Source organism: Hevea brasiliensis, chromosome 3 (genome assembly GCF_030052815.1).
Source record: "Hevea brasiliensis isolate MT/VB/25A 57/8 chromosome 3, ASM3005281v1, whole genome shotgun sequence".
Classification (NCBI taxonomy): Eukaryota; Viridiplantae; Streptophyta; class Magnoliopsida; order Malpighiales; family Euphorbiaceae; genus Hevea; species Hevea brasiliensis.
This window is the reverse complement of record NC_079495.1, coordinates 96,903,017-96,928,493: the sequence shown is the minus strand read 5'-3', so window position 1 is coordinate 96,928,493 and position 25,477 is coordinate 96,903,017. Positions and strand designations below refer to the sequence as shown.

At 29.9% G+C, this 25,477-nt stretch overlaps 1 protein-coding gene and 1 pseudogene across 1 annotated transcript; both read left to right on the top strand.

The window, feature by feature from the left end:
* Window positions 1-16,621: 16,621 nt before the first annotated feature.
* On the top strand, window positions 16,622-17,395 carry LOC131178415 (protein VAC14 homolog; annotated as a pseudogene).
* Window positions 17,396-19,207: 1,812 nt separating this feature from the next.
* On the top strand, window positions 19,208-22,045 carry LOC110647123 (uncharacterized). Its single transcript, XM_021800807.2, has 3 exons — window positions 19,208-20,023; window positions 20,113-20,658; window positions 21,944-22,045. Exons 1-3 carry the CDS (start codon window positions 19,208-19,210, stop codon window positions 22,043-22,045), a joined length of 1,464 nt encoding a protein of 487 aa, XP_021656499.2.
* The last annotated feature ends 3,432 nt before the right edge of the window (window positions 22,046-25,477 follow it).

The window sequence follows — 25,477 nt, the reverse complement described above, 5'->3', positions numbered from 1 at the left end:
GTTTGGTCAAACTCCAAGTTTTGATGTGCTAAATTTTTCTAACCATTTGACCTAGTTCCTTAGGGTTCTGGGTTTTGGTCAAAAGACCAATATTGTAGACCTATATCTTATAAAAATTTTTCCACTGGTTTCATTGCATTTTGATTTTTATAGACCAAGTTATGGCCATTTTGCCAAAACTGGTCGGGTGGTCTATGTCCAGAAAATTCTCGGCAGAATTGATTCTGGTCAGTTTAGTGACCTCACTTGAGTCAGTAATTTCATTTGGTTAGAGGCATTTCTGGGCTTGGTTTCTCAATGAAAGTTGAAGTCGTATGTCTAAGCTTTCTAACGATATAAATTTCAGGTCATTTGGACCTGTTTAGAGGGAGTTATAGCCAAATGAACATATATTATTTGGTCATTTTTCTGGGTTCAGTGTTTGGATATCCGGATTGGGACAGTAAATTGGTCAACTTATAAATAGAATTTGGGCAGGGTTCCTTCATGAAAAATGGGGTATTTTGAGTCTAGTTTCACCTTCAATTGGCCTCATACCAATTGGAGCCACACAACTTCAGTTATAGCTCAAATAGTATACTAGACTCATAGGTCCGAATTTCCTGCAAAGAATATGCACTCCCTATATTCATTCCTCCTTACTCCCAAACTACAATTTATCATTCATAGCACTTCAAATGATTAACAAACAGTCTCAACAAGATTAATCTCAAGCCATAACACCAAGGTACCAAAATTAATTCAAAACCCTAACTCAAAATTTCACAACACATGAAATTCCCATTCACTTTAATTTCTAACATATACAATCTCATCACATGTCCTCACTAATCAATTTAAAACCATTACAGTCATCGATTTCACACAACCCTCATGGCTGTCGAAAATTTAAGTTCCCATATTCTCAAGATTTCTTTTAATTTTCATAAGAATTATACTTAATTTAGCCTACTTCAACTATTTAAGGAAGAAAAGAAGGATGTTTAATGCATTAACCTCTTTGGAACTTTACTTCACTTTGTTTAAATCTTCTTAATCTCTTCTTCTTTGGCTGCCAATAGCTTTGTCTAGGTGTAAAATCAAATTTTTGTGAAGGGACTTAGGAATTTTGGTGAACAAATGGAGAGGAATTCAAGCTTTTAAGCTTGAAAATGGTGGAGGTGCAATGGCTATGGATTTTGGCCATGGTATGAAGAAGATGAAGAAATGAGTCTTTTTAATTCATTAAGTGGATTTTGTCTCTATTTAAGCGTGTTTGTCTAATATCTATTGGCCATTAATTTTGATGATGTCATAATTAGTATTTATACTTTTAATTCTTTCTTTTCCTTTTCTTTTCTCTTCTTTTCCATTTCTAAGCAAAATTTTACAATTTTATTTATTTTATGTATTTTAATCTCTCTCATTTTAAATGACACTTAGGTCAAAATTCAATTATGGGGTTGAAATGACTAAAATGCCCTTCATTAGGCTCACCGGGTTATTTTTGGTTTGTACCGATAAATAAATTTTCTTGAATTTTCTTTGGCATTTATAATGTCATTTAGACCTCAATAACTATTCATTGGAGTCCCAAAAATTATTTCCCTAGGGTTAATCATGGGTTTGGAGTCAGCAACTGTCTTCACAGTCGCTTCCCTGTACAGTCACCCATTGCTATGACCCCGGCTCGTTTAACTCATTTGCAATTTACTTCTTTTATTTTTCCTTAATTTTTCTTAGTCTTTATTCAGTCAATTTATGGCTCCTCACTCTAGTTTGAGTGTAGTTCCAGACATCCTAGTTGTCTGAACAGACATTAGTCATCGGAATAGTATAATGTAAGAACTACCAAAGTGGGAGCGTTACATTGGTATTCAACATGTTTAGGGTCATCTGGTAATTTTTAAGTTTAATTATGCATTATAACTAGGTCTTATAACTTGGAAATTATGCATGTTTAGGTTCACTTTTGTAAAATTCGACTCCATTTTCATAATTAACTTAGTTAATATGCATGTAGGGTAACTATAAAATTAACATGCATGTTAGTAATTTAGGTCAATGTAAATACCTTATTTGTTATATATGGTAAAATACTTAACTTGGAAAGTAACATGTTTAGAACTTACATGTGTGTGCTTTTATATGTTGGTATTAACAATTTATGTGTGTAAATTTAGTTATGCATAGGAATATTTAGGGAATTAAATAAATAGAATAACAAGATAGGTTTTAGGAAATAATTAGTATAGGCTAACTCTTATTCTAAGATAACCCAGGTGAAGAGGGTACCTAACAACTTCCTTCTCTCTACCCACTATCCTGAACCTAAGCTTATTAGGATCATGGTTAAGAAGGGTAGTGAACTTTTGTAAGGGGTAAGTTGCCAACCACGTCTCTTCTAATAAATTTGTCTCAGTTATTACCTGAGTGGCAACTCCTTTCCTCTGCCTTAGTGGTGTTAACATCTAAGTATCGTTATAGTATTATGGGAAAATGATGATAAACTAGGCTTGAGAGTCCCACACAGGGTAGAGGCTATTGAAGCTTATAATCATTATATTAATATAAAGAAACATTTAAGTTCATCTTCAAATGGAGAAGCTTCATCATCTAATAACATTGCATCAACATATAATACATAAGGAACATAGGAAAAAAATGCATCTGATAATTTAAATATTAATCAATTGATAGTTGCTCTACTCATTAGGATGAACATTGGTTTATGTGCATCTAATAAAGGAACCATAGAGGCCTCTTCACCAAGTTCTAGAAGAAAAAGAAGAAAAGATTGATTTGGGGACTTTACTTGGAATGACACACATTAATGTGGTTGCCAGTGGCACTTAAGACAAGTCAACAGCCGAAAGGATTGATCTTCTTTGAAGCCAAAAAAATAAAGAGAGTTGATATCACACTACAACCTGAAGAATTGGATGCTTTGGACAATGTTTTCCTACAAAGTATGAGGAAGTAAGAGAGAATGAGAAGATGTGTAACAACCCAAATTTGGACCATTAATGGTGTTAGAGCATTAGGAAGCGTAATGCCACCAGGACTCGTAGCAAGCCTAATCTTGACCTTTCCATCAACCCTTTCATACTATATCTTCATAAAAATTTGTGTGAGACCCATTGATAAGATATTCATAAAATACTATTTCATTTATCAATATTTACCAATAATTTCCACTTTTATTTCATGAAGGTCATCTCATAAGGCCTGGGCAAGACTTTTCATCACATTTATTTATATTCTTTCCTTTTAAGTTGGTATTTGTGTAAATGGGTTTCTCTTTTCCCTTACACCTTCTTTTGGCTACTCTGAAAACTGTATACTTTCTTATAAAATCACAAATCTCTTTAGTATAATCTACTACAAAATGCAGTAGGAAGCACAATGCCAAAATAACTAAAATTATACATGTATCAAAATAGCTCCACAAAATGGTACGTAATACGTAAAAGTGATTACATCAAACCTTAAAGGTTATTTACTCAAATCTATTGACTGCTACCCCTCTCATGTATTTGAAGGGGATAAATAGAAAATGGGAGTGAGTATATAAACTTAGTGAGTAGAGAATTACATGGGAATGAAAATATATTAATAAAATACTTTTGAAGAACATGAATGCATCATCCTCATGAATTATTTCATAGCACAAACAAGCCATAACAAGGCAGCTATATCATCAAAGGTTCCACCTTCCATTTACTTTCATATCATATCATATGTCCAATATGCTTGGCCTAGTACAAGAGCTCCTCGGGACTTCCTTTTAAACATATCGCATCAAACAATGAGTCCATAGATACAAAATTGCCTTACCTGGGCATGTTTATTTATTTTAAATATATTTTATGATGGAAATGGGCCCATTAATGACATATGAGGGTAACATTTAGGCTTGCTATGGTTTTCGAAGGCCTCTTGCCTTCCTGTCCCCTTAGTGTTAGTAGTAGTTCCAGATTGAGCTGTTACAATCGTTTTTTAATGAGTTGAACAATTACCTTGATTTATCAAGCTATTTACTTTTTGCATACATATTAATCTTCCAATAGCAACTGCTATATTGAGCTTAAATACAAGATATTTGAGTTTATCCAAAGTTAATAAAGTGTTCTAACTTATAAAGCTTAACTCCAAATATAAATTATTACATAAATCCAAAATAAACAACATTAAGTTGAAGTTTAATAATAAACATATTAAAAATAAACTTTTATAGATAATACAAAGAAAAAGTAACATATGATCTTAAACTCAACTATCGCCTTTGAATGATAGTGTTAAGATGACATGTTCCAGAACATTTAATGTCATGACAAATTTAACTGCATTAACTTTCTTCAAATCAATTGTAGATATGAATTTGAACTACCCATTCTCAATCTTAGCTCTTCTAATAACACCTTTAGCATTTTGCCTAGCCACATTCACACTTCCAAAACTTTTTTATTAAATTGCAGTAAATATAAAGCATTTTCCTCATAACCCCAATATGATTTCTTGCGGATTCATTCTTTTTAACAAATAAACAACACAAAACAAATGAATGCAATCTTCATATACAGTTTTAGTAAAAGGATGCCAAGAGAATTAAAATGTGAAATAATTTTTCACTAATGACAATTTTGGCAGATTACCAATGGAATCTTTATGTAATGACCTAAATTAGGACCGTTACCGGCACTAAAGCACTAGAAGGCATAAAGGCCACCAGAACTAATAGCAAGCATGATCTGGACCTTTCCTTTAACTATTTTATATTATAACTTTATAAATATTTATTGAGTGAGACCCATTACACTTCTATTCGTAAAAAGCTCATTTCATTTATCAATTTCCCAATTTACTAATAGAGTCCACTTTTTATCATTCTTTCATGCCTTCATTCGCTACTTTGGAAAACATATACTTTTTATAAAATTATAAGTCTCTTTAATAAACTTCTTATTATAAAAATATACAGTAGCAAGCACAATATCAAAATAACCAAAATTATCCGTGTCCCAGAATAGCTTCATAAAATGACACAAAACACTTTAAACTTGATTGCATCAAACCTTAGAGCTTAACTATCCAAAATCTGTTGATATACAGTAGCAAGCACAATGTCAAAAAAACCAAAATTATCCATATCCCAGAATAGCTCCATAAATGGCACAAAACACTTTAAACTTGATTGCATCAAACCTTAGAGCTTAACTATCCAAAATCTGTTGATTGTTGCCTTACTCATGTCCTTCAAAAGGATAAACAAAAAATGGGTAGTAAGCATATATACCTAATGAGTAGAGAATTGCAGGGGAAAGGAAAATATATTAATAAAATACATTTCAGACATATGAATACATCATTCCTATGAATAGTTTCATAGGGAAATGAGTATGGTAGCAGTACAAGTTTGGTGGTCAAAAGTACATTTGGCTACCAAACACGGGTGAATGTGCTTGTTATTGAGTGGGGTCAATTGACCCATTCAAATATATATATGTATATATATATATATATATATATATATATATATATATATATATATATATATATATATATATATATATATATCCAAATTACCCATATAACCCATTAAAATAATTTTTATTCCCTTAAAAATATTTAAAATATTATTATATTTAATAAATTCAGGCTTAATAGTGTTCTAAAAATTATTATGCTTATTATATACTAATAATTAGCATTTCGATTAATAAATATTCTACGTATTGTTTTACTAATTGAAATGTAAAATATAAAAAGAATCTAGTGTATTGTTAGTTTGTTGGTTAGTGATATTAGCATGTAATAATTGATATCATTTGTTGTAATTATAAGTATTAAAAAGTATTTCCCACAATGAAAATTATGAAGATTTAATAACAAAATCAAGTGAAAGATCAGTTCTTAAAAGATTATTTGATTACACATATTGAAAGATTTTTTTATAGCATTAATAATGAAGCAATTAAGTAATACTTTAACTCATGAAAAACAATTGTAAATTTAAAATTATAGCGAGAATTTATTATTTAAGGAAATTGTTTTTTTTACTCAATTGTTGTTACATATTTATATACATTATTATATTTTCTTCTTAGTAGATAGTTTATTATTATATATAATATTTTTTTTTACCTCTAAATGAATCAAAATAAAATTTTTTTGACCCCACTAGTTAAATTTGTTGGCTCCGCCTGATAAACCCATTTTATATAGATATTTTAGGGTAATTTTGCATCCATTTTGCCTTTCTAGTTTAGTAATTTTATGTTTTTAATGCTTATTTTAGTTAATTTGTTAATTTTAGTTTCATTATATTTGATTTTCGGAATTTTAATGTTTTTGATAGGTTTTAACAAGGTTTAAAGGCAAAAAGGTCCATATAGAAGAAATTCAAAGTGATTTGGAAGCTTAAAGTAGAGTGAAAAGTGAAGAAAATTTGCTTAAAGGAGAAGACCAGCCGAGACTTTCAAGGACCTCCACATGCCCCGTGTTGAAGGTCATGTGAAGATAAGAGTTACCCAGCAGAAATCAACATGAGGCATGTAAATTCACACTGGGTCGTGTAAACAGAGACTTCGGAACAAAACACGCCGAAAGTTTCATGGGCTTCCACATGCCCCGTGTGGCAGGTCGTGTAAATAGAGATTTTGGAGCAAAACACGCAGAAAGTTTCAAGGACTCCTACATGCCCCTTGTAGCTGGTCATGCAGAATCTAAAGGCTCCTCCTCCGAATCAACATGAGGCATGTGGAAAACAGCCTAAATCAACATGAGGCATGTGGGATGGCGCTGGCAGATTTGCTGACATGGAAAAATTTTCTCTTTTCACACATTTTACACCTTTTGTCCTTATCCCTTTAGAGACCATTTTTAGGGCAACCCTTGAGGGGATATATAAGCATCATATTCTCATTTTTACCATAAGGAGAAAGAGAGAGAAAAATCAAAAGAGAGAGGAAAGAGGGAATCACGCCATTTTTGGAGGAAGAATACCTGCAGAGTGACATTTTCCAGCTTCCATTTTCAGAGATTTGGATCTTCTTCTTCTGAGTTCTTTTATTTTTAATTTTATTTTCATGTCTTCTTACTCTATTTCATATTTTCTACTTGTAAATACAAGTATGAGTGAGTAGATACTTAAGATTTCAGAGTTGGGTGTAATGATTTAAGTTTTATTTGTGGATTTGGACTGGTTTTAATCAGATTTTAGTATATATAAGTTTTGATTCTTATCTTGTGTGCTTATTTACATACCCATTATTGGTACCCTTTGGGTTTTGTTCTTAATCTTAGATTAAAAGACCGAGAGCTGAAAATCTATGATAGATAATCAAGATAATGAACTTAATCACCTAGTGTTAGAAATAAACTAGTGGGTTAAGAGGAATTTTCAAGTTGATTAAAATGCTTAAAGGGTTTTGGGTAATTAAATATCGAATGAGAATGGGGTTTAATTTTCTTTAAAACACTCTTTAGTTTGCTTGAAAGAGAAATTAAAGGGAATTAGAATCAACTTCCTTCAAACTTATATTTCCCTTAATCTTGGCTTTTCCTATCTAAATTCCAATAAAATTTACTTCATGAACCTCAACTCTGGAATCAATTTTTGCTATTAATTAATTAAGTCTTTTGTTACTTGCTTAAATTTTAGTAAATTAGTATAGTACTTAGAATTTTAATTGCTTAATTCATTATAATTTTCTTATTGTCCAATTTAATTTGCTGCATCTCTTACTCTATTTTTGGCACAAATTATAGATAGCCCAAATAATCGTAACTTTTATAGTTTGGTACTCAAACAATAAATCTCTGTGGGACGATATCTTTTCTTTACTACTTGAACGACCCGTATACTTGCGGAGTATGCAACCACCACCCTTGCTGCCAACCACGCCATTTGCAGTGCACGTGTCTCTATCTATTCTTTGATAGCCGAGCCTGGGTTGCTGCTCAAAGTTTTTGGACAGTCCCATAGCTCTTAACATTCCATACTCCTCATTCTATTTACCATTTTGCTTACAAAAATTTATCAAATGTTCAAACAATCCAAAACAACAGAAGATAACACAACATGCAAATATAATGAGGTATAATATAATAAAATAATAGAAGAAGACAGGAATGTACTAGAAACTCACCAACACAGTAAAACAACATCAAAATTTATGGATAAAATGAAGAGAGATCCTTCTACATATAGCCTTTCTTTAGAGAAATTGGGGTGCATTTAGAGAAGGAAAGTGTAAGAAAAGAGGAAAAATAGAAGAGAAAAGTGTACAGACTCATGAAATGAACCATTGGGTGTAACTGCCCACTTTTAAAACTTTTGAAACTTTGACAGCTGAACTAGTTTAGATAGCCAAAGTTGGGTTAATGAAGAACATTCATCCATTTTTCGGTTTCAGTAACCGAACTATGATGTTTCAGCAGCCAAAATTGGGTTTGTAAAGAACTTTCATTTATATGTCAGGTTCGGCAGCTGATTCTTATTTCTTTGATAGTCAAACCTGCCCTTTTCCTAAAAATTATAGTTTTAAGAATACAACATTTCAGCTACAAGTGTTCAAGCTCTATCATCACAACAATACATCACAATAATTTAAAGAAACTTTTAATAATTCACACATGCCTTCCTAGCCACATGACTACCCTCAATAACGTTCTCCCTTAACATAACATCGAGGCTACCTCAATCCATACAACAAACATGCAATCATTCTATTACTAGGAGAAAATCTTATTTTCTAACTCTAGGGCTCATGATCTAGTGGTCTATTCCTATTTTAAATACCTGCAATTTCACAATACATTAATTATTCACACTTAACTATACACAAACACACATGCATAACCATTCAAAATTATCACTACATTGTATTACATGCATATGTATAAATGACAAGGATATGTGACAAATACATTTCCCTCCAAGTCTAAAGGTTCTTTTCATACTTTTCACTTAGAAATCTGAAAACCCTACTCATGTGCTCTAAGTAAATATAGTGACAACACTTACTCTGGCAATTGTCTCTTCCATGCTTCTCACGTGGATGTCAGGGTTACTAACTTACTCTTTGAACTATTTCTGCCTTGATTTCCTAGAGATGACACTATAACTTTAGCTTTCTCTAAGCCCCAACCCATGGTTTAAGCATCTCTATTTAAGGGCAACAGTGTAATACACATTACTTCTTTCACTTCCTCATTATCTTTAATTTTCACTATTTAGAAGGTTAAACTTTTTGTTGAAAATTCTTTACCTTTCCTTTAGAAGCATATTCATGCTCCCCATAACACCCAATGTGTAAAAGAAATTCATCTATATATGCATTCATTTGAATGATAACATGTGGCACGCGGTCTTACCTAACTCCTTTGTGTCTACATTGTAATTTGTAGCTTACAATGCCAACACTAGAAAGAATAGGTAGGGTTTATCATTACACTAACCCTAAATTTTAAATTTTAATCTCTCTTACCCTCTAGTCATAACACATGATCTTATAGAGCATTCTATATATCAAGTTTGCCCAACTTGGGCAACTATGCCCTCTCTTAGGATCATAACATTATCATGACTCTTTACCATTTCACTCGTGCTTCTCATTATATAGACACACATTTACATAATACTTTTACTTTATGACACATAAAACTTTTATCTATACACTTTCATTCCTTCTAGAGTTTTGATCTTGGCCTCACATTCTTTTTTATCTGTAACACCCTAGGCAAATCCCACATCGGCAAAACACGGGAGAGATACTGGGTTTATAAGTTAGCGGTTCGTAACCCCTAGTGACCCATTTTGAAACCGTGAGGGCTTCGGCCCAGAGCGGATAATATCACTAGTGGGCCGGGCCATTACATTTGTGGTATTAGAGCCGCTCCGTGTGCAACCTTTAGCGATGGTGGGGCAAACCTCAGCGAGGACGCTGAGTCCCATAAGGGGCGTGGATTGTAACACTTTAGGCAAATCCCACATCGGCAAAACACAGGAGAAATGCTGAGTTTATAAGTTGGCGATTCGTATCCCCTAGTGACGCGTTTTAAAACCGTGAGGGCTTCGACCCAAAGCGGACAATATCACTAGTGGGCTGGGCCATTACATTATCATTATATTTATAGGTTGGAAGTTATCATTTACTTTCTTTCATTCTGATTTCATATAATCTTGTTGCTGAGCTCATATTAGACAGCCTTGGCTACTTTCTATACCCCTTTTCACCATTCTTTACATTTTTTTTATTTCATTCATTTTCATTTTTGACCCCTTATTCATACCTCAACATCAGTAAGGAACTCTTCTTAGCCATTTACCCTTGGCAGCCAAGGGCATTCATTCACTTTAACACACCTTAACTTAACTTTAATCACACATAACAAACTAACTCATACCCTACAGTTTCTAATAAGGACTAAAATGCCAAAATTACAATCAGCTAACATTAACAAAAATTTTAGACATGCATCCAAATATTCACCATCCTTGCATAATAAAACTTTCTTTCTTACATAATATAACTTTATTTTTTCTATACTTTACATTTTTAACAATTAGGTCCCATTTCAATAACTTTGTGATATGATACTTGTTTGTAAATACTCGAATTTGAACCATTACAGTCATTGGAGCACTGGAAGGCATAAGGCCACCGGAACTTGTCCTTTAACTATATCATATTATAACTTTATAAACATATATTGGGTGAGTCCCATTACACTATATTCATAAAGCATCATTTCATTTATCATTTCCCAATTTACTAACATATTCTACTTTCACTTTATGGATCTCATTTCATAGGGCCCAAGCAAGGGTTTTCATCATAATCATTTACATTATTTCCTTCATTGGCTACTTTGAATTTGGAACTTTACAAATTCCATGCCTTCATTGGCTACTTTGAAAAACATATTCTTTCCATAAAATCATAAATCTCTTTAATACACTTCTTATTATAAAAATATACAGTAGCAAGCATAGTGTCAAAATAACCAAAATCAAACATGTCCTAGAATAGCTCCACAAAATGGCACTAAATATATAAACTTGATTACATCAAAACTTGAATCTTAATTATCCAAGATCTATTGACTGTTGCCTTATGCCTTTGAAAGCGAAAGACAAAAAAAAATGATAGTGAGTATATAAACACAGTGCATAGAGAATTATAGGGAAAAGGAATACTCATTAATAAAATACATTTAAGGCACATGAATGCATTATCCTCATAAATTGTTTCATAGCACAATAAGTCATAACACAGGTAGTTATATCACTAAAGGTTCCCATTCCTTTCACTTTTATATCATATCATATGTCTAATATGTTTAGCCATTAGAGGAGCTTATTAAGATTTCCTCTTAATATATCATATCAAACAATGGGTCTGGAGACAAAATTGCCTCACTTGATTACCTTGGATGCAAAGACACAAAATTGCCTTACCTAGATATCTCTTTCCTTTCTTTCATCTGTAAGCTCATATTGCATGCATTCTCTTTCCTTTATCTTTCCCATTGGGAACCACTGGATCATCCATAGTTACTAGTACAACACAAGTGTATAATATGCAAAACCTTCATGAGTTAATACATATAATTATACAATGCAACCCTATATGCAATATACCTAATTTCATATAGTTAAACGATACATGAATGGACATGTAAGGTAAAACAATAAATATGAGAAAGCATTTCATAATTTATAGTCACTCGGATAATAGTCCTTTAAATCTTGACACTTACTTCTAGTTAGGTATTCTCATTCTAACTTTCATCCTTGTAACTTTATCCCCAAGTCTATAAAAAGGAGTATAAAAATATATTTAGTTAAATGTTTTGTTAGAATTAGATTTTATTTTATACTTGGGTTGCAAGCAACCTTCAACAGCTAATCATGTGCATCTTTGACTCTTAAAGTTGCATGCATGGGTTATCTATTGCTTACATAGTTCAACAACTGAAACTTAATGTTTTGACTATTGAACGTGCATCTCCCAAAATAACCCTTTTCAGGTTCTTCCTCTATTTCACTCATTTAACTATTCCAAACACACTCCTAAAGTTATTATCATTATTCCTCCATTTATATAAAATTTTACATTACTATTACTCATTTTATTTTCCCCTAAACAAAATTAATCTATCTAAATCCTAATACCAAACATGGGTGGATTCAAAAAATTTAGTCAATTGGGGAACTATGCATTAAGTGCACATATGCATATATAAATAAAGACACTATATACATGTATTCAAATACAAATAAATACGAAAAATATCAAGAATAAAAGTAATAAAGCTTATTAGAAACTTTTATATATTTTATAAATTGTTGAATTTCCAATTTTTTGATTTTATCATACATATATATGTTACCTAATAAGCCATTCATTACTTTTGTAGTTAACTATTTAAATTTTCATGTGTGAGTAGTGAATTTAATGATAATGCATTTTCTTTAGGGAAAGTTCTTTCGTTAGAAAGATAACTGAGAAAAAACTAATATGTAATAAATATAAAGATTATGTAATATGAATAGAAAAAAAATATGTTTTTCTTTAGTTTAAGGATGGGGTTGTTAGTTATGAAATTGAACAAAGCAAAAATTTCTTTTATAATTTTTAGTAGCATTCTAACTAAAATTAAAATAATGATTTGTATTTAGTATAAGTACAATTAAATAAACAAACAACCTAAAAGATTAAGTGAACTATGGGGGCAAAATCGATAAATTTAGTGGGGCAAAATTAATAAATTTAGTGAGGGAAAAATTGTTAAATTTAGTGAAATAATATTAGAAATAACCTACATATATAAAGGATTTACTTGCCCCCACTGTCCAAAGGTAAATCCGCCCCTGAAATCAAATATTACCTTAGAATAATCTTGCCTATTCATGTTACTATTCAAATCCTCTAATTGAAATAAGGAGTATAGAAATAAGGGTAATTACTTGTTCATGCTTCAAGGGTTTTCTATTTCTGTGTTCTATTCCCTTTTCTCTGATTTCTTCTTTATGTCTCTCTTTAGCATTCTTAAGGTTAGGCTGTATTTTTTTCTCTCACTTACAATGGTTTGGAAAGGAAAAGATATAGAATGTGAAGGGGAAGAAGAGAAGGGAGAGGAAAATAGGAAGGTTCTAGAGTGTAGGGGAAATGAGTTTTGGGAAATATCTAGGGGAGAGGAAGGATAGGAAGACACATCATCACCAAATACTCTATAATCCCTAATTCTATTACTATTCTAGTTAATGTTTTTAAGTACTTTCTTTACCTTATGATTAGTTTTACTAGATTCTTTGTCGTCTACTTTGGAAGAACATTCCGTTTCCTCGAGGCGTATTTCTACATTCCATGGCGAGGGTATTATACTTTATTGACACTATGATTTTGTAGGTAAAATTAGTGCTAAAGAGTAGCACCAAAAGAGGGGACGAAAGGATAATATATGCTGACCAAAAAAATAGTTGGTATTTTAAATTATGTGAAAAGGTTTCTGATGAAACACAGTGATCAATAATTACTGACCACAATTATTTCATCGACAAAATATAAAAAGTAAATAAGCAATAAAAATTTTACCTACAACAATTTTATAGTTGATAATTATCAATCATAAATATTTCATTGATAAAAAATAAATGATAAAAAAGAATTTTAAAATGCAATAAAAATTCTATCTATGATAATTTAGTAGTCAATAAACATCGACCACAAATATTTTGTCAGTGAAAAATAAAAGTAAATGGAAATAAAATTTTAAAATACAATAAAAAATTTTGTAGTAAATAAAGTATTTCGTCAGTAAAAGTAAAAAGTAAATAAAAATAAAATTTTAAAATCTAATAAAAATTGTACATACGACAAATTTGTGATGGATAAACGATTTTATCGATAGCAAATAAAAAATTTACCAATGATAATTTTGTATTTCGTTAGTAAAAAATAAAAAGTAAATAAAAATAAATTTTAAATGCAATAAAATTTAACCTAAGACAATTTTGTGATCGATAATTACCAGCCACAAGTATTTCATCAATAAAAAAAATAAATAAAAAAAAAATTTCAAATGCAACAAAAATTCTACTTATGACAATTTTATGGTTAGTAATTACCTGTCACAAGTATTTCACCAATAAAAAATAAAAAGTAAATAAAAATAAAATTTCAAAAATGTAATGAAAATTTTGTCTACTGCAATTTTGTGGTTGATAAAATATTTCATCGATAAAAAATAAAAAATAAATAAAACAAAATTTTAAAAACAAATAAAAATTCTGCCTAAGACAATATTGTAGTGGGCAATTTCATCAATAAAAAATAAAAATTAAATGAAAACAAAATTTTATATTTCAAAAAAAAATTTACCTGCAAAAACTTTATGATCAATATCAATCAAGTTTTAACAATGCTACTGTGACCGTTATAGATGTACGAGTTTGAGTGATTTCTTGGTCCTCCGCTAGCACTTGTGGATTCAGGGGCACAAGAAGAGGAATGCCATTTGCTGCTAAAACAACAGTAGGAAATGCTATTCGGACAGTAGCCACTGGTTCAGGGACAAGATACTATCATTACCATCTGGACAATTAGACATTCAACCCGTAATCGCAACGATCCAATTGCAAGAGTGGAGCTTTACCAACTGAGCTATATCCCTCCTTTGTGCCAAGTGGAGGGGTGAAAGAAAGAAAAAAAATATTAATGATATATGATTCCATTATGTAAGGTCTATGACTCATTATATAAAAGCTAATGTACTAAAGCATCAATACCAATTGATCTATAATTAAAGTAATCTGTTCATAAAAAGAAAAATCAAGAGCTACTCCCTTTAAACATGAACAAAAATGAAAAGGGTTCTTATGCAGGCATAAATATTATAAATGAGTAAGTGAACTATTTGAAAAAAAATTGAGACTACGGCGGATGCTTGAAATAAATGCAAGACAACTCATGATATTTATATCGATCTATTATGCACCTTTGCGTCTAGCATTGGATAGACCTCATACAATAACTGTTATAGCTCTACCCTATCTTTTGTTTTATTTTTTCTGGAATAATCACAAACACTTTTTTTATTATGGATCTACTACCAGAAATTCAATGCGTAATCTTAGCATTCAATTTGTATTGGAAAAATTCCTATAATGAATTCTCTGGAAACTTTTATAATAAATGGTATATACAAAATTGTGATCGATCAAATATTGCAAAGTCTCGGTAGCTATTACCAGTCATAATTGGATTATAATAGAATTTTAGCCTATACTAGCACCATAATATCATATTGGGGGGAAAATCATACTCTTTTATGAAACCATGTGCTATGGCTCGAATCCGTAGTCAATCCTATTTCCGATAGGAGCTGTTGACAATTGAATCCAATTTTTTCTCATTATTTTCGTATCCATAATAGTGTGAAAAGAAGACCCGACTCCAAGTTTTTTTTTTCTTTTATTTTATTGAAGTACAGAAAAAAAAAATTTATGTAAAGTCAATATATATATATATACACCTTAGTCATAACTAAAAAAAAAAAAAAACAGAGCAATATCCAATTTCTTGTTCTATCAAGAGGATTGGTATTGCTCCTTTTTTTAGTTTTCAAAAACTCTCACACATACTAAAATCGAAGTCTTATCCATTTATAGATGGAATTTCGACAACACCTAGGTCAAGAGGGAAGTTATGAGTATATAATAGAGAATATAGATTCTAGATATTTGTAATCAACCATTGATTGTTTGGGGGAAGAAGAATAGTATTTCATTGCTACAAAGATGGATTATTCAAAAGAATAAGACATGTATTTGGATATTTCCCTTCAACTCCAAAAAATTGTGTTTTTTATTTGACATGAATAGTTGAAGTGAATAATCTATTTTTTTTTTCACCCTCACTCCTAAATAAAACTTCCATTAAAAATTCCATAGAGATGTTTTGGATAAATAAAATTTATCTTATTCTTCTTATTACTAATTATCAAGAATTTGAATAAAAACAGATAGATTTAATAGAAAAGCATTTTCAATAGAAATTACCGATAAAAAATATTTCATCTGTAAAAAATAAAAAAAAAAACTTTTAAAATACAATTTACCTACGACAACTTTGCAGTTGATGAAGTATTTCATCGGTAAGAAACAAAATAAAAATAAAAATAAAATTTTAAAATCCAATAAAAATTTTACTTATGATAATGATTTCATCAATAAAAATAAAAATAAATAAAAATAAAATTTTAAACCCAATAAAAATTTGGATTACAATAAATTTGTGTTCAATAATTATCGACCATAAGTATTTCGTTTGTATAAAATAAAAAATAAATAAATAAATACAGATTACAATACAATCAATTATAGACAAAATTTATGGTTAATAAATTTATGGACGACATAAAAATGTTAGTAATTTGACCTACGATCTAAATGTCGGTCGACTAATCTTATATTGGTAACAATTAATTAATTTTCTTGTGTTGAATTTTAATATCTAACATAAAAAGGAAATAGTTATAATAAATTGTTATTAATATAATAGGAAATAAATAAATGGAAATTAATATATAAGGAAGTAATTATAGTAATTTTGGCAATGGCCATTAAATAAATATATCAACTGAGATTCAGGCTTTGAATTTGAACTTACCTACTTCCTCTGAACTAGCTCAGCTTCGGAGTCTTTTAAAACATTCACTAGTAATTCCCAGATTTATTTGTTTCTTTATACGCTTCATGGTGCCATTCACCTATGGCAATTATAAGCATTTGCCTATTGGCACAGACATACCAGCATGCAAGTGTGGTGATTCAGTCACTGGTAGAGGAAGATTACAATGTCAAATTCTGGTCCAACTGGATAAATTGATTCGCTTGATAGAAACTCCAATCTTTGCTTACCTTAGATTGCAGCTTCTTGAACCAGGAAGTTATATGTGGTTGTTAAAAGCTTTGAATGGTCTCTTGATGTTACTACCCCAACAAAGTGCTGCTTTTAAGATACTATGGACTCGTTTGAAAACTGTCCCTTAATATTTCTTCAGTGGCAAGCAAATTAAGCGAACATCTTCAGACAACCCCTACTCTCAATTTCTACATCACATTCCTAGTGGATCACAAATATCTGAGGACGGTGATGTAAACCAGGAGGTTGGGAATTCTAGTTTGCATAATGGAATTAATTTTGGTTCAAGGCTTCAACAGTTCGAGCAAATGCAGTCCCAGCATCACATGCATGCCAAGTCGCAGGCACAGTCACGCAACAATTCTACTTCATTGAAGGAAGCACAAAGACCAGAAGACCCCTGACCGCAGACTCCCGCAGCAGAGATGAATAGGCCTCCTTCAAGATCATCTAGGACAGGCCCAGGGCAGCTACAACTTTGAACATGGGGTTTCCTGCCTTTGTTTTGGAGCCAATTGTACTCTCATCTCAGCATGAAGGGAAATTGTTAAGATCTGGTGTAACTTGTAAACTTGTATATCGTAGTTTGTTCCATTTTAGGTTGGAAATTAATGACAAAATAAATAAATAAATTTTGAAATAAGATAAACTTGGGCTTTCCTGAGTTATTATTTTTCTTTGTAAACGGAGTATGCCCATGTGGTTCTGTTATTTTTTTATTGAAAACCATATGGGCCAAGAGCAAAAATATTTTAGAGAATGTGCAGTTTGTTTTGTCTAGTCCGCAATGTTACGAGACTGTGACCTTATAAAATAAGGAATCAAATAATTCATTTACGCATAAAAAGAAACTGAGATTAAGATTGAAATCTTATTGTGGAAATGTTCGTATTAATTTTTATATTTTTTAAGATATAACATATATATTTTTCTTAAACATATTCTAATATTCCATTTAGAGGTTGAAAGTATTATGGAAATTCTGTATTAATTCTAAATATAATATCGCTGTAATGATGATAATAATTTGGGTGATTCAGAATCAGGATTCTAAATATTGTCATTATTAATAAATTGATTTTTATATTTTTAGAAGCTCGTTAAAGTATCTTTAAATTTTGATTCCATCAAATTTTTAATTATTTTATTCATTTTCAAAATATATTCCAACATATTTTCTCAATCAAATTTTAAATAAATGACTATTTATTATTTGAATTTTATTATTATTAATACTTTCATCTATTTATTTTAAATAAATAAATTAATAAAATTCTATAATTACTAGCTTCTATAAATATTTTAAAATTTTCTTTAAGTACTAATAGTTAATGAATAAATAGATGAAAGTATTTGATAAAATTAAAAATTAAAAACGTTTTAATATATTTCTAAAAATAAATAAACTAACTTAATAATAATAATGGTAAAACCCATATAATTCACCCTATTAATTTTCACCACTCTACAACAAATAAAGACTTCAACCACACTTTTTTAATATCATTTTATACATAATATTAAAATAGTAAATAACATCAAATAATATATTTAAAAATTAAAATAATATATAAGATAATAAATAATGTATACAATATTATATATAATAATATTATTAATAGTATATTTTAAATTTTTTATTACATACAAGACATTCTATTAAATGCTAAATTTATTGTAGTGCAACATTCAGAGCAAAATAATTAAATTCTAAACCTCCATTTTCCAAAGTCCTTTCATAGGCAAACCTAACTTAAAGTTTTCATATATACTAAAGTGTTGTTTGGTACTGAGTTTTAGAGTTTAAAATTACTTTTTTAATAAAAATATTATTATTTTAGATATTATTAAAAAAATAATTTAAAAAAAAATAATTTTATTATTTTAATATTCCCATAACTAAAATTAATCAAATTTAATATTTAATTTTTAATTATTTTTTAATTAATATATTTAAAAATATAATTTTTTCAATAACAATTTTAAACGTAATATCACACATGCCTAAATTTGTTACATCCGATAAAACAATAACACAAAATGAAAAAGACAACTTTGTACTAACTGTGCTTTATAATTTAAAATTTTTATTATATATTTTATTAATTTATTTTTATTCACTTCTGCAGTGCATCTTAAACAAGGCAAGTGAGATCCAATGCGCTGAGGTTTGTTTGCACATTTCCAAACTTTTTTTTTTAACCTGCACATCTTTTCTTTTTTTCGAAAGATTTACAAATTCAATCTCAATCTCTCTCTCTCTCTCTCTGCTTTTCTTTATCAACAGAAAAGACATGTCGTCTCATAGAGAAACAAGTGACATCTTCTCCTTATTCGTAAAAGCAACTCTTCTAGTCAGCGCTGTTGGTTCAATCTCTCTCCTTTTCTACTCTGTTTTCTCTAACGAATCTCAGTTGATTTCTTGTCTTGAATATTGCGATCGTGTTTTACTATTTGATCCCCGGAAGTTTAACAAGAGTAATAATATTTCCGGTGATAGCTATCAAGAAACAAATATATCCCATATTTTATTTGGCATTGGTGGCAATTCAAAGACATGGAATCAGCGGAGGCACTACTGTGAGCTATGGTGGAAGCCTGAAATCACCCGAGGGTATGTTTGGCTCGATGAGAAGCCTCCAGAGACGGAGCCGTGGCCGAATACCTCCCCTCCTTATAAAGTCTCCGAGGACACCTCGAGGTTCAAGTACAGCTGCCGGCAATGTTATCGCTCTTCTCTGCGCATTGCCCGTATTGTTAAGGAAAGTTTTGAGCTAGGATTAGATAACGTGAGGTGGTTCGTGATGGGAGATGATGATACAGTATTTTTTGTAGAGAATTTAGTGATGGTATTAGCAAAATACGATCATAATCAAATGTATTATATCGGTGGAAATTCAGAAAGCGTTGAACAAAACGTGTTACACTCTTATTCTATGGCTTATGGGGGTGGTGGGTTTGCTATTAGTTATCCTCTAGCAAAGGAGCTCGTCAGGGTTTTGGATGGGTGCATTAATCGTTACTCTTGGTTTTATGGCTCCGATGAGAGGATCCAAGCTTGCTTGAGCGAGATTGGAATCCCTCTAACCAAAGAGCTTGGTTTCCACCAGGTCCCTGCATCTAGTCTTAGTGTATTGTGGTTTATTTTTAAATCGTTTTTTTGTCCCCGTTTATTACAGATTGATTGGTGTGATTGCAGGTTGATATAAGAGGAAACCCATATGGTTTACTAGCCGCACATCCACTGGCGCCATTGGTGTCGTTCCACCACCTAGACTATGTGAAGTCAATATTTCCAGGCATGAACCAAATTGACTCGCTCCAGAAGTTAAATGAACCTTACAGATTGGATCCTGGTCGGACTCTACAACACAGTGTATGTTACGATTTCAACCGTAATTGGTCGGTCTCAGTTTCTTGGGGCTACACCATTCAGCTTTATCCGTCTTTGGTGACAGCCATGCAGCTGGCTATGGCGCTCAGAACGTTTCAAACATGGCGGACTGGGAACAATGAGCCCTTCACGTTGAACACCCGACCCATGAGTCATGACCCGTGCGAGAGACCGGTCGTATATTTCTTGGATCGGGCTGAGAGGGTTGGGCGAATTCAGACCTTGACCACGTATAAAAGACACGTGGATGAAGGAAATGCAAGCTGTGGCCGATCGGACTATGCTTCTGTTCAGGCCTTTCTTTTTGTCAACGTGACAAGTTCCATACTGAACCCCGAAATCTTTAAAATGGTGAGCTAACCTTTCTTTATTTTGCCTCTCTTTCGCTAACATTTTTGAAAAAAGAAAAAAATTTATTACTTTTATTAGGAAATAATAAATAAATCACATAAAAATCATATAATGTAATTAAAATTTATATAGTATTTGTTTTAATTTATTAAAATCAATTTATAAGTCATTAATGTTAATAAGTTAATTTAAATTTATGAGTATTTAAAATTTTAGATAGTAATTAATAAGTAGTTAATATATTTAGTAAAAATTTTTTTTATAAATATATTTATTATTAAAATAATTAAAAATAATATCAAATAAAATGCGTGAAAAATTTTAAAAATTAAATAAGAATAATGTGATAAAATATTTAGTCAAATTAATTTATAACCATTAAAATAAAAAATTGATCTCTTTCAAACTTTTTTTTAGCTTATAAGTTAAAAAAAAATATATTATAAATAAATTTATTTTTAAAACTTATAAATTAAAATAAATATCCTCTTAAATTCAAAATTAAGATTTAACTCATTTAGATTTTATTAGGGTTGAGTTTATTTACATTTAATTCATTTATTAAACCTATGGATTCAGTTCACTTTTAACTTATTTATTAATCTTATAAACATACTTCTTAAAAAAACATCTTATAAGCTTACTCACATTTAGCTTATTTATTAAGTTGATGAGCTCGAACACATTTGTCAATTTTAATTAAATAAATTATTTAAAAATTATTCTTTATTAATTTTTCGTTAAAACTAATTTAATATTAGGCTTAATAAATTATCATAATTATAACAATATTATTAATTAAATTATAATGATCATAAATTATGTAATTTATATAGTTATAAATTTTAATTATACTTCTATTTTTTATTATATTATTTATGATTTTGATTATGTTATAATTGGTCACAATTATTTATAATAATAATATTAATGTATTATTGAGTTAGCTCACTAGCTTATATATGTATTAGTGTTGATATATAGTTTTTATTATAAAATGAAAGAAATCAAGAATTACTAAACACATAATATACACACAGTGACAAGAACCAACTATATATACCACAAAGGTGTAGAGAATATCTACACTAATAACAAAATTTCATTCGGGTTTGTTGACATGATTACTCGTCCAACCTGCACGGATGGGCATAGGCTACTGACCATGAATCAGACTTGACTTTCTAAAATCAAAAAAGTTCATGCGGAGGCACCACGTCTGAAATTGATGATTACTTATTGATTAGTGCGTCTAACACGTTTGGATTGATGATTGTACTAGCAGGCACCACGAAGACAGTGCTGCGAGATATTTAACAGCGACAAGGAGGTGGTGCAAGTCAAGATTAGAGGCTGCAATCAATTTGAAAGCGTCACTCCTCCATAGAATATTGGGCACAAAATTTACCTAAAAGAGTCGCTCCTTTCCCTTTGTGATAATTTTCTTGAGAATATTTTTCTTTTTTTGTTTAAAGCAAAGGAGAATCATCACTGGTTAGAAAAATGTGAAACTGATGTGTGTATTATGGTTTCACTAAAATTGTTAATTATAGTGAACCTCTCGTTGATTTCCTTATAATAAAAATATTTGAGCTCATATTAGATTTAACTTGGTTGGGATTGCCCTTATCCTAGCAGAAGACCCAATTTCAAGTGGATTTAGGCTCAAGATTTTAACGGGCTAGACGAACTAATGAGGAACAACCTCTCAAGTTTTGCCAATTTTAAGAACAATTAGATTGAGTTTTAGTGATTTTTGGTCTATGGCATATTGAAAACTTTAATTTACCGTTTGTCTTGCAAAAATTAATTTGCAAGCAAATTTGCCATTTTGAGAACTGGAAGATTTCTATTCTGATGAACAAATATGAGAAAAAAATTTAAAAAAAAAACCCATTTAAATGGATGCAAATTAATTCTTAAAAAAATGAATGGAAATTAATAAAGAGGTTGACCATATTTATAGTTGGTTTAAGAGCCTACTTAAGTCAGCAGTAGCAATTTAGTTATCAATTATCAGTAATTAGTTAGTGTGGTGTTACCATCCAATTTCAAAGTCATACTGCCGCTATAATACAGGTAAATTTAAAGCTCTTAACATCTATATAAGCTTTAATATCTTTAGGCCAATTGAAAAAAAAAATTCAAAGGCTTGCATTATATTATAGTTATTGTCGATTCTTTTAATTTTGTGTATTATAGTCAAATGTTAATTAGGTGTTACAAATAGTTAAATTGAATTTGGAAAAGTCAATGAAAAATTATAATATAGTCACTAAATCTTATTTGTTTAATAAATTAGTCCATTGATTTAAATTTATATTTAAAAAGATATAATAAATAAATATTTTTATTTATTATATAAAATATATTTTATATTTATTTTTTATTAAAATTTTATACTAAAAAATATGTTTATTAATTAAAAATTAATATAATTATCTTTTAAATCAAGTCAAATAAATTCATGTATCTAAAAACAAATGTACAAATAAATTCATATATATTTCATTTATTATCATACCAAAAGATTTCCCGATGTTACTAAGTACATGTTTCACAATTTCTACTAAAAAAAATTAATAATTATAATTCCAAATTGCCCATAATTAACTTATGATGCATTTGGTTATCTCTAAATAAAAATAAAAATAAATAATATGTTGGAATTTCAAATTTATATTATATTATATGTTATGAAAAGGAAATTATTCTTATTATATAACTAATATAATGTTTTTTATATTAAAATATATTTTAATCAATAAAAATATTTTTTAGTATAAATTTCATTTACAATAAATATGAAATATATATTATATTATAAATATATTTTAAATAATAAATAAAAACATTCAAATGTAAATTTAATTTAATGAACTATTTTATTAATTAAATAAAATTTTTGAGACTATGTTTAATTTACCGTTAATTTTTTCAAATTCAATTTAATCCATTTGATTATAATTGTGACAATTAATTAATGGCTAACTATAATATACAAAATTTAAAAAAAAAAATATCTATAATCATAATTTAACATAAACGTTTAAACTTTTTTATCCAATTGGCCTAACCGTTACTTTTTATTTTCAATATTGGACCTAAATAGATTTAAATTCACTAAAATTCATTATTTACACTAAATACATCTCATGAATTGAATAGAATTTTTTTCATAAAACTTTCAACCTGTAGACTAAATTAATATTGAGAGTGAATCTAAATTTTTTTTTAATCGACATAAAAAAAATTATGCATATCAAAAATAAAGTTTTAAATTAATTTCCAAGTATTAAGAAATTGAATTAATTTTATTTTTTATGTTAAAAAATATAAAGGAAAAGGAGCATACTTAACTCTGCCCTAAAAGTTAACTAAAAATAATGGAGCAAATTTGCAGATAAATATATTCGAGGGTGACCGAACATTAAAGCAAGATAGGCTCTAATACCATATCGAGAAAAATGGATCACGTTTAACTTCACTCTAAAAGTTAGCTCAAGAGAGGAGTGTCATGACTCAATTCAACGGGCCGGACCGACACTAGGACCTGGGTTAGCATAAGGCCCCCGAGGCCCATAGTAAACCTTACTATTCCCAAACCCATAATCAGGGCAAAAAACTGAGGCTCAATAAGTAAATAAAATAAAATAAAATAAATATTAAAATTTTAATTCGGATCAGTCCAGTCCGATAACCATTAGAAACTAAAACCAGGGGAGCCCAGCTCAACCCTGATACCATCCTATGCAAATTATTTAAAGGTCATAAAAATTTTCATTTATTAATATCAACGAAAAACTTAAATTATTACAGTCTCTGACAAAATCAATACTACTACTAGCACATGCGGAATTCTAAATTACAAATTTAAAAAATAATTATACAAATGAATAACTGATAATAAATCTGCGAGATAGGAAGCAGGTTATTTTGAAAAAAAAATCCTCCTACAACTTGAAAAATACAGTAAACAGGAGTGAATGTTTGACTCATAGAGTAAGATATTGATTTTAAAAGCAATTTCTATAACTATCTAGTTCTAATGTATCCCTAAGGATGAAATGCAATACCGATCAACAAATTTCACCAAATTCAAATAATATTCACACAAAGAATAATTTGGAGCACTCACACACACACATACATCACATCAAGTATAAATACGTATGGGAGCTGATCCCCTATACAGCTCTCTTAATCCAATAACTATCAGCGAGATCAACTCGAATTAGACTTTCGCCTAATAATCGAAATGTAGGAGTCAGCGAAATCAACTCAAAGCCGTACTCACCCAGACTTTCTCAAAAATGACTGGGCCCCAAGCAAGACTAGGTCAAGCCGATTTGCCTATCTTACCCATATCCATCACACTATACCACACGCACGCCAACACACGTACACAACTCCAAATTACCCTAAGATGATATTCACATCCATTTTTCAAATAAGAAAATGTAACATAAAGCGTGCCTAGTATTTAACTACATACATATATTTATATGTGATGCATGAGTATGCCTTGAATATATAATAATATTGAAATTATAAATAAAATCAATATCTACTCACAGTATACTGGGGGCTATTGTGGTTGGTGGGTGGAGGAAAATAGCTAACCTCGATCACCTAAATAATTATATTGTAAATTTATTAGTACTAATTCAAAATAAGACTCTAAAGTGATAACAGATAGCTTAATTTATGCTGAAAATCTAGCAAAATCTCCCATGTACTTTGAACCTATCCAACCTACAAAATAGTTCAAATTATAGTTCTAAAATCACACATCCCATCTCCATATCTCATTAACAAC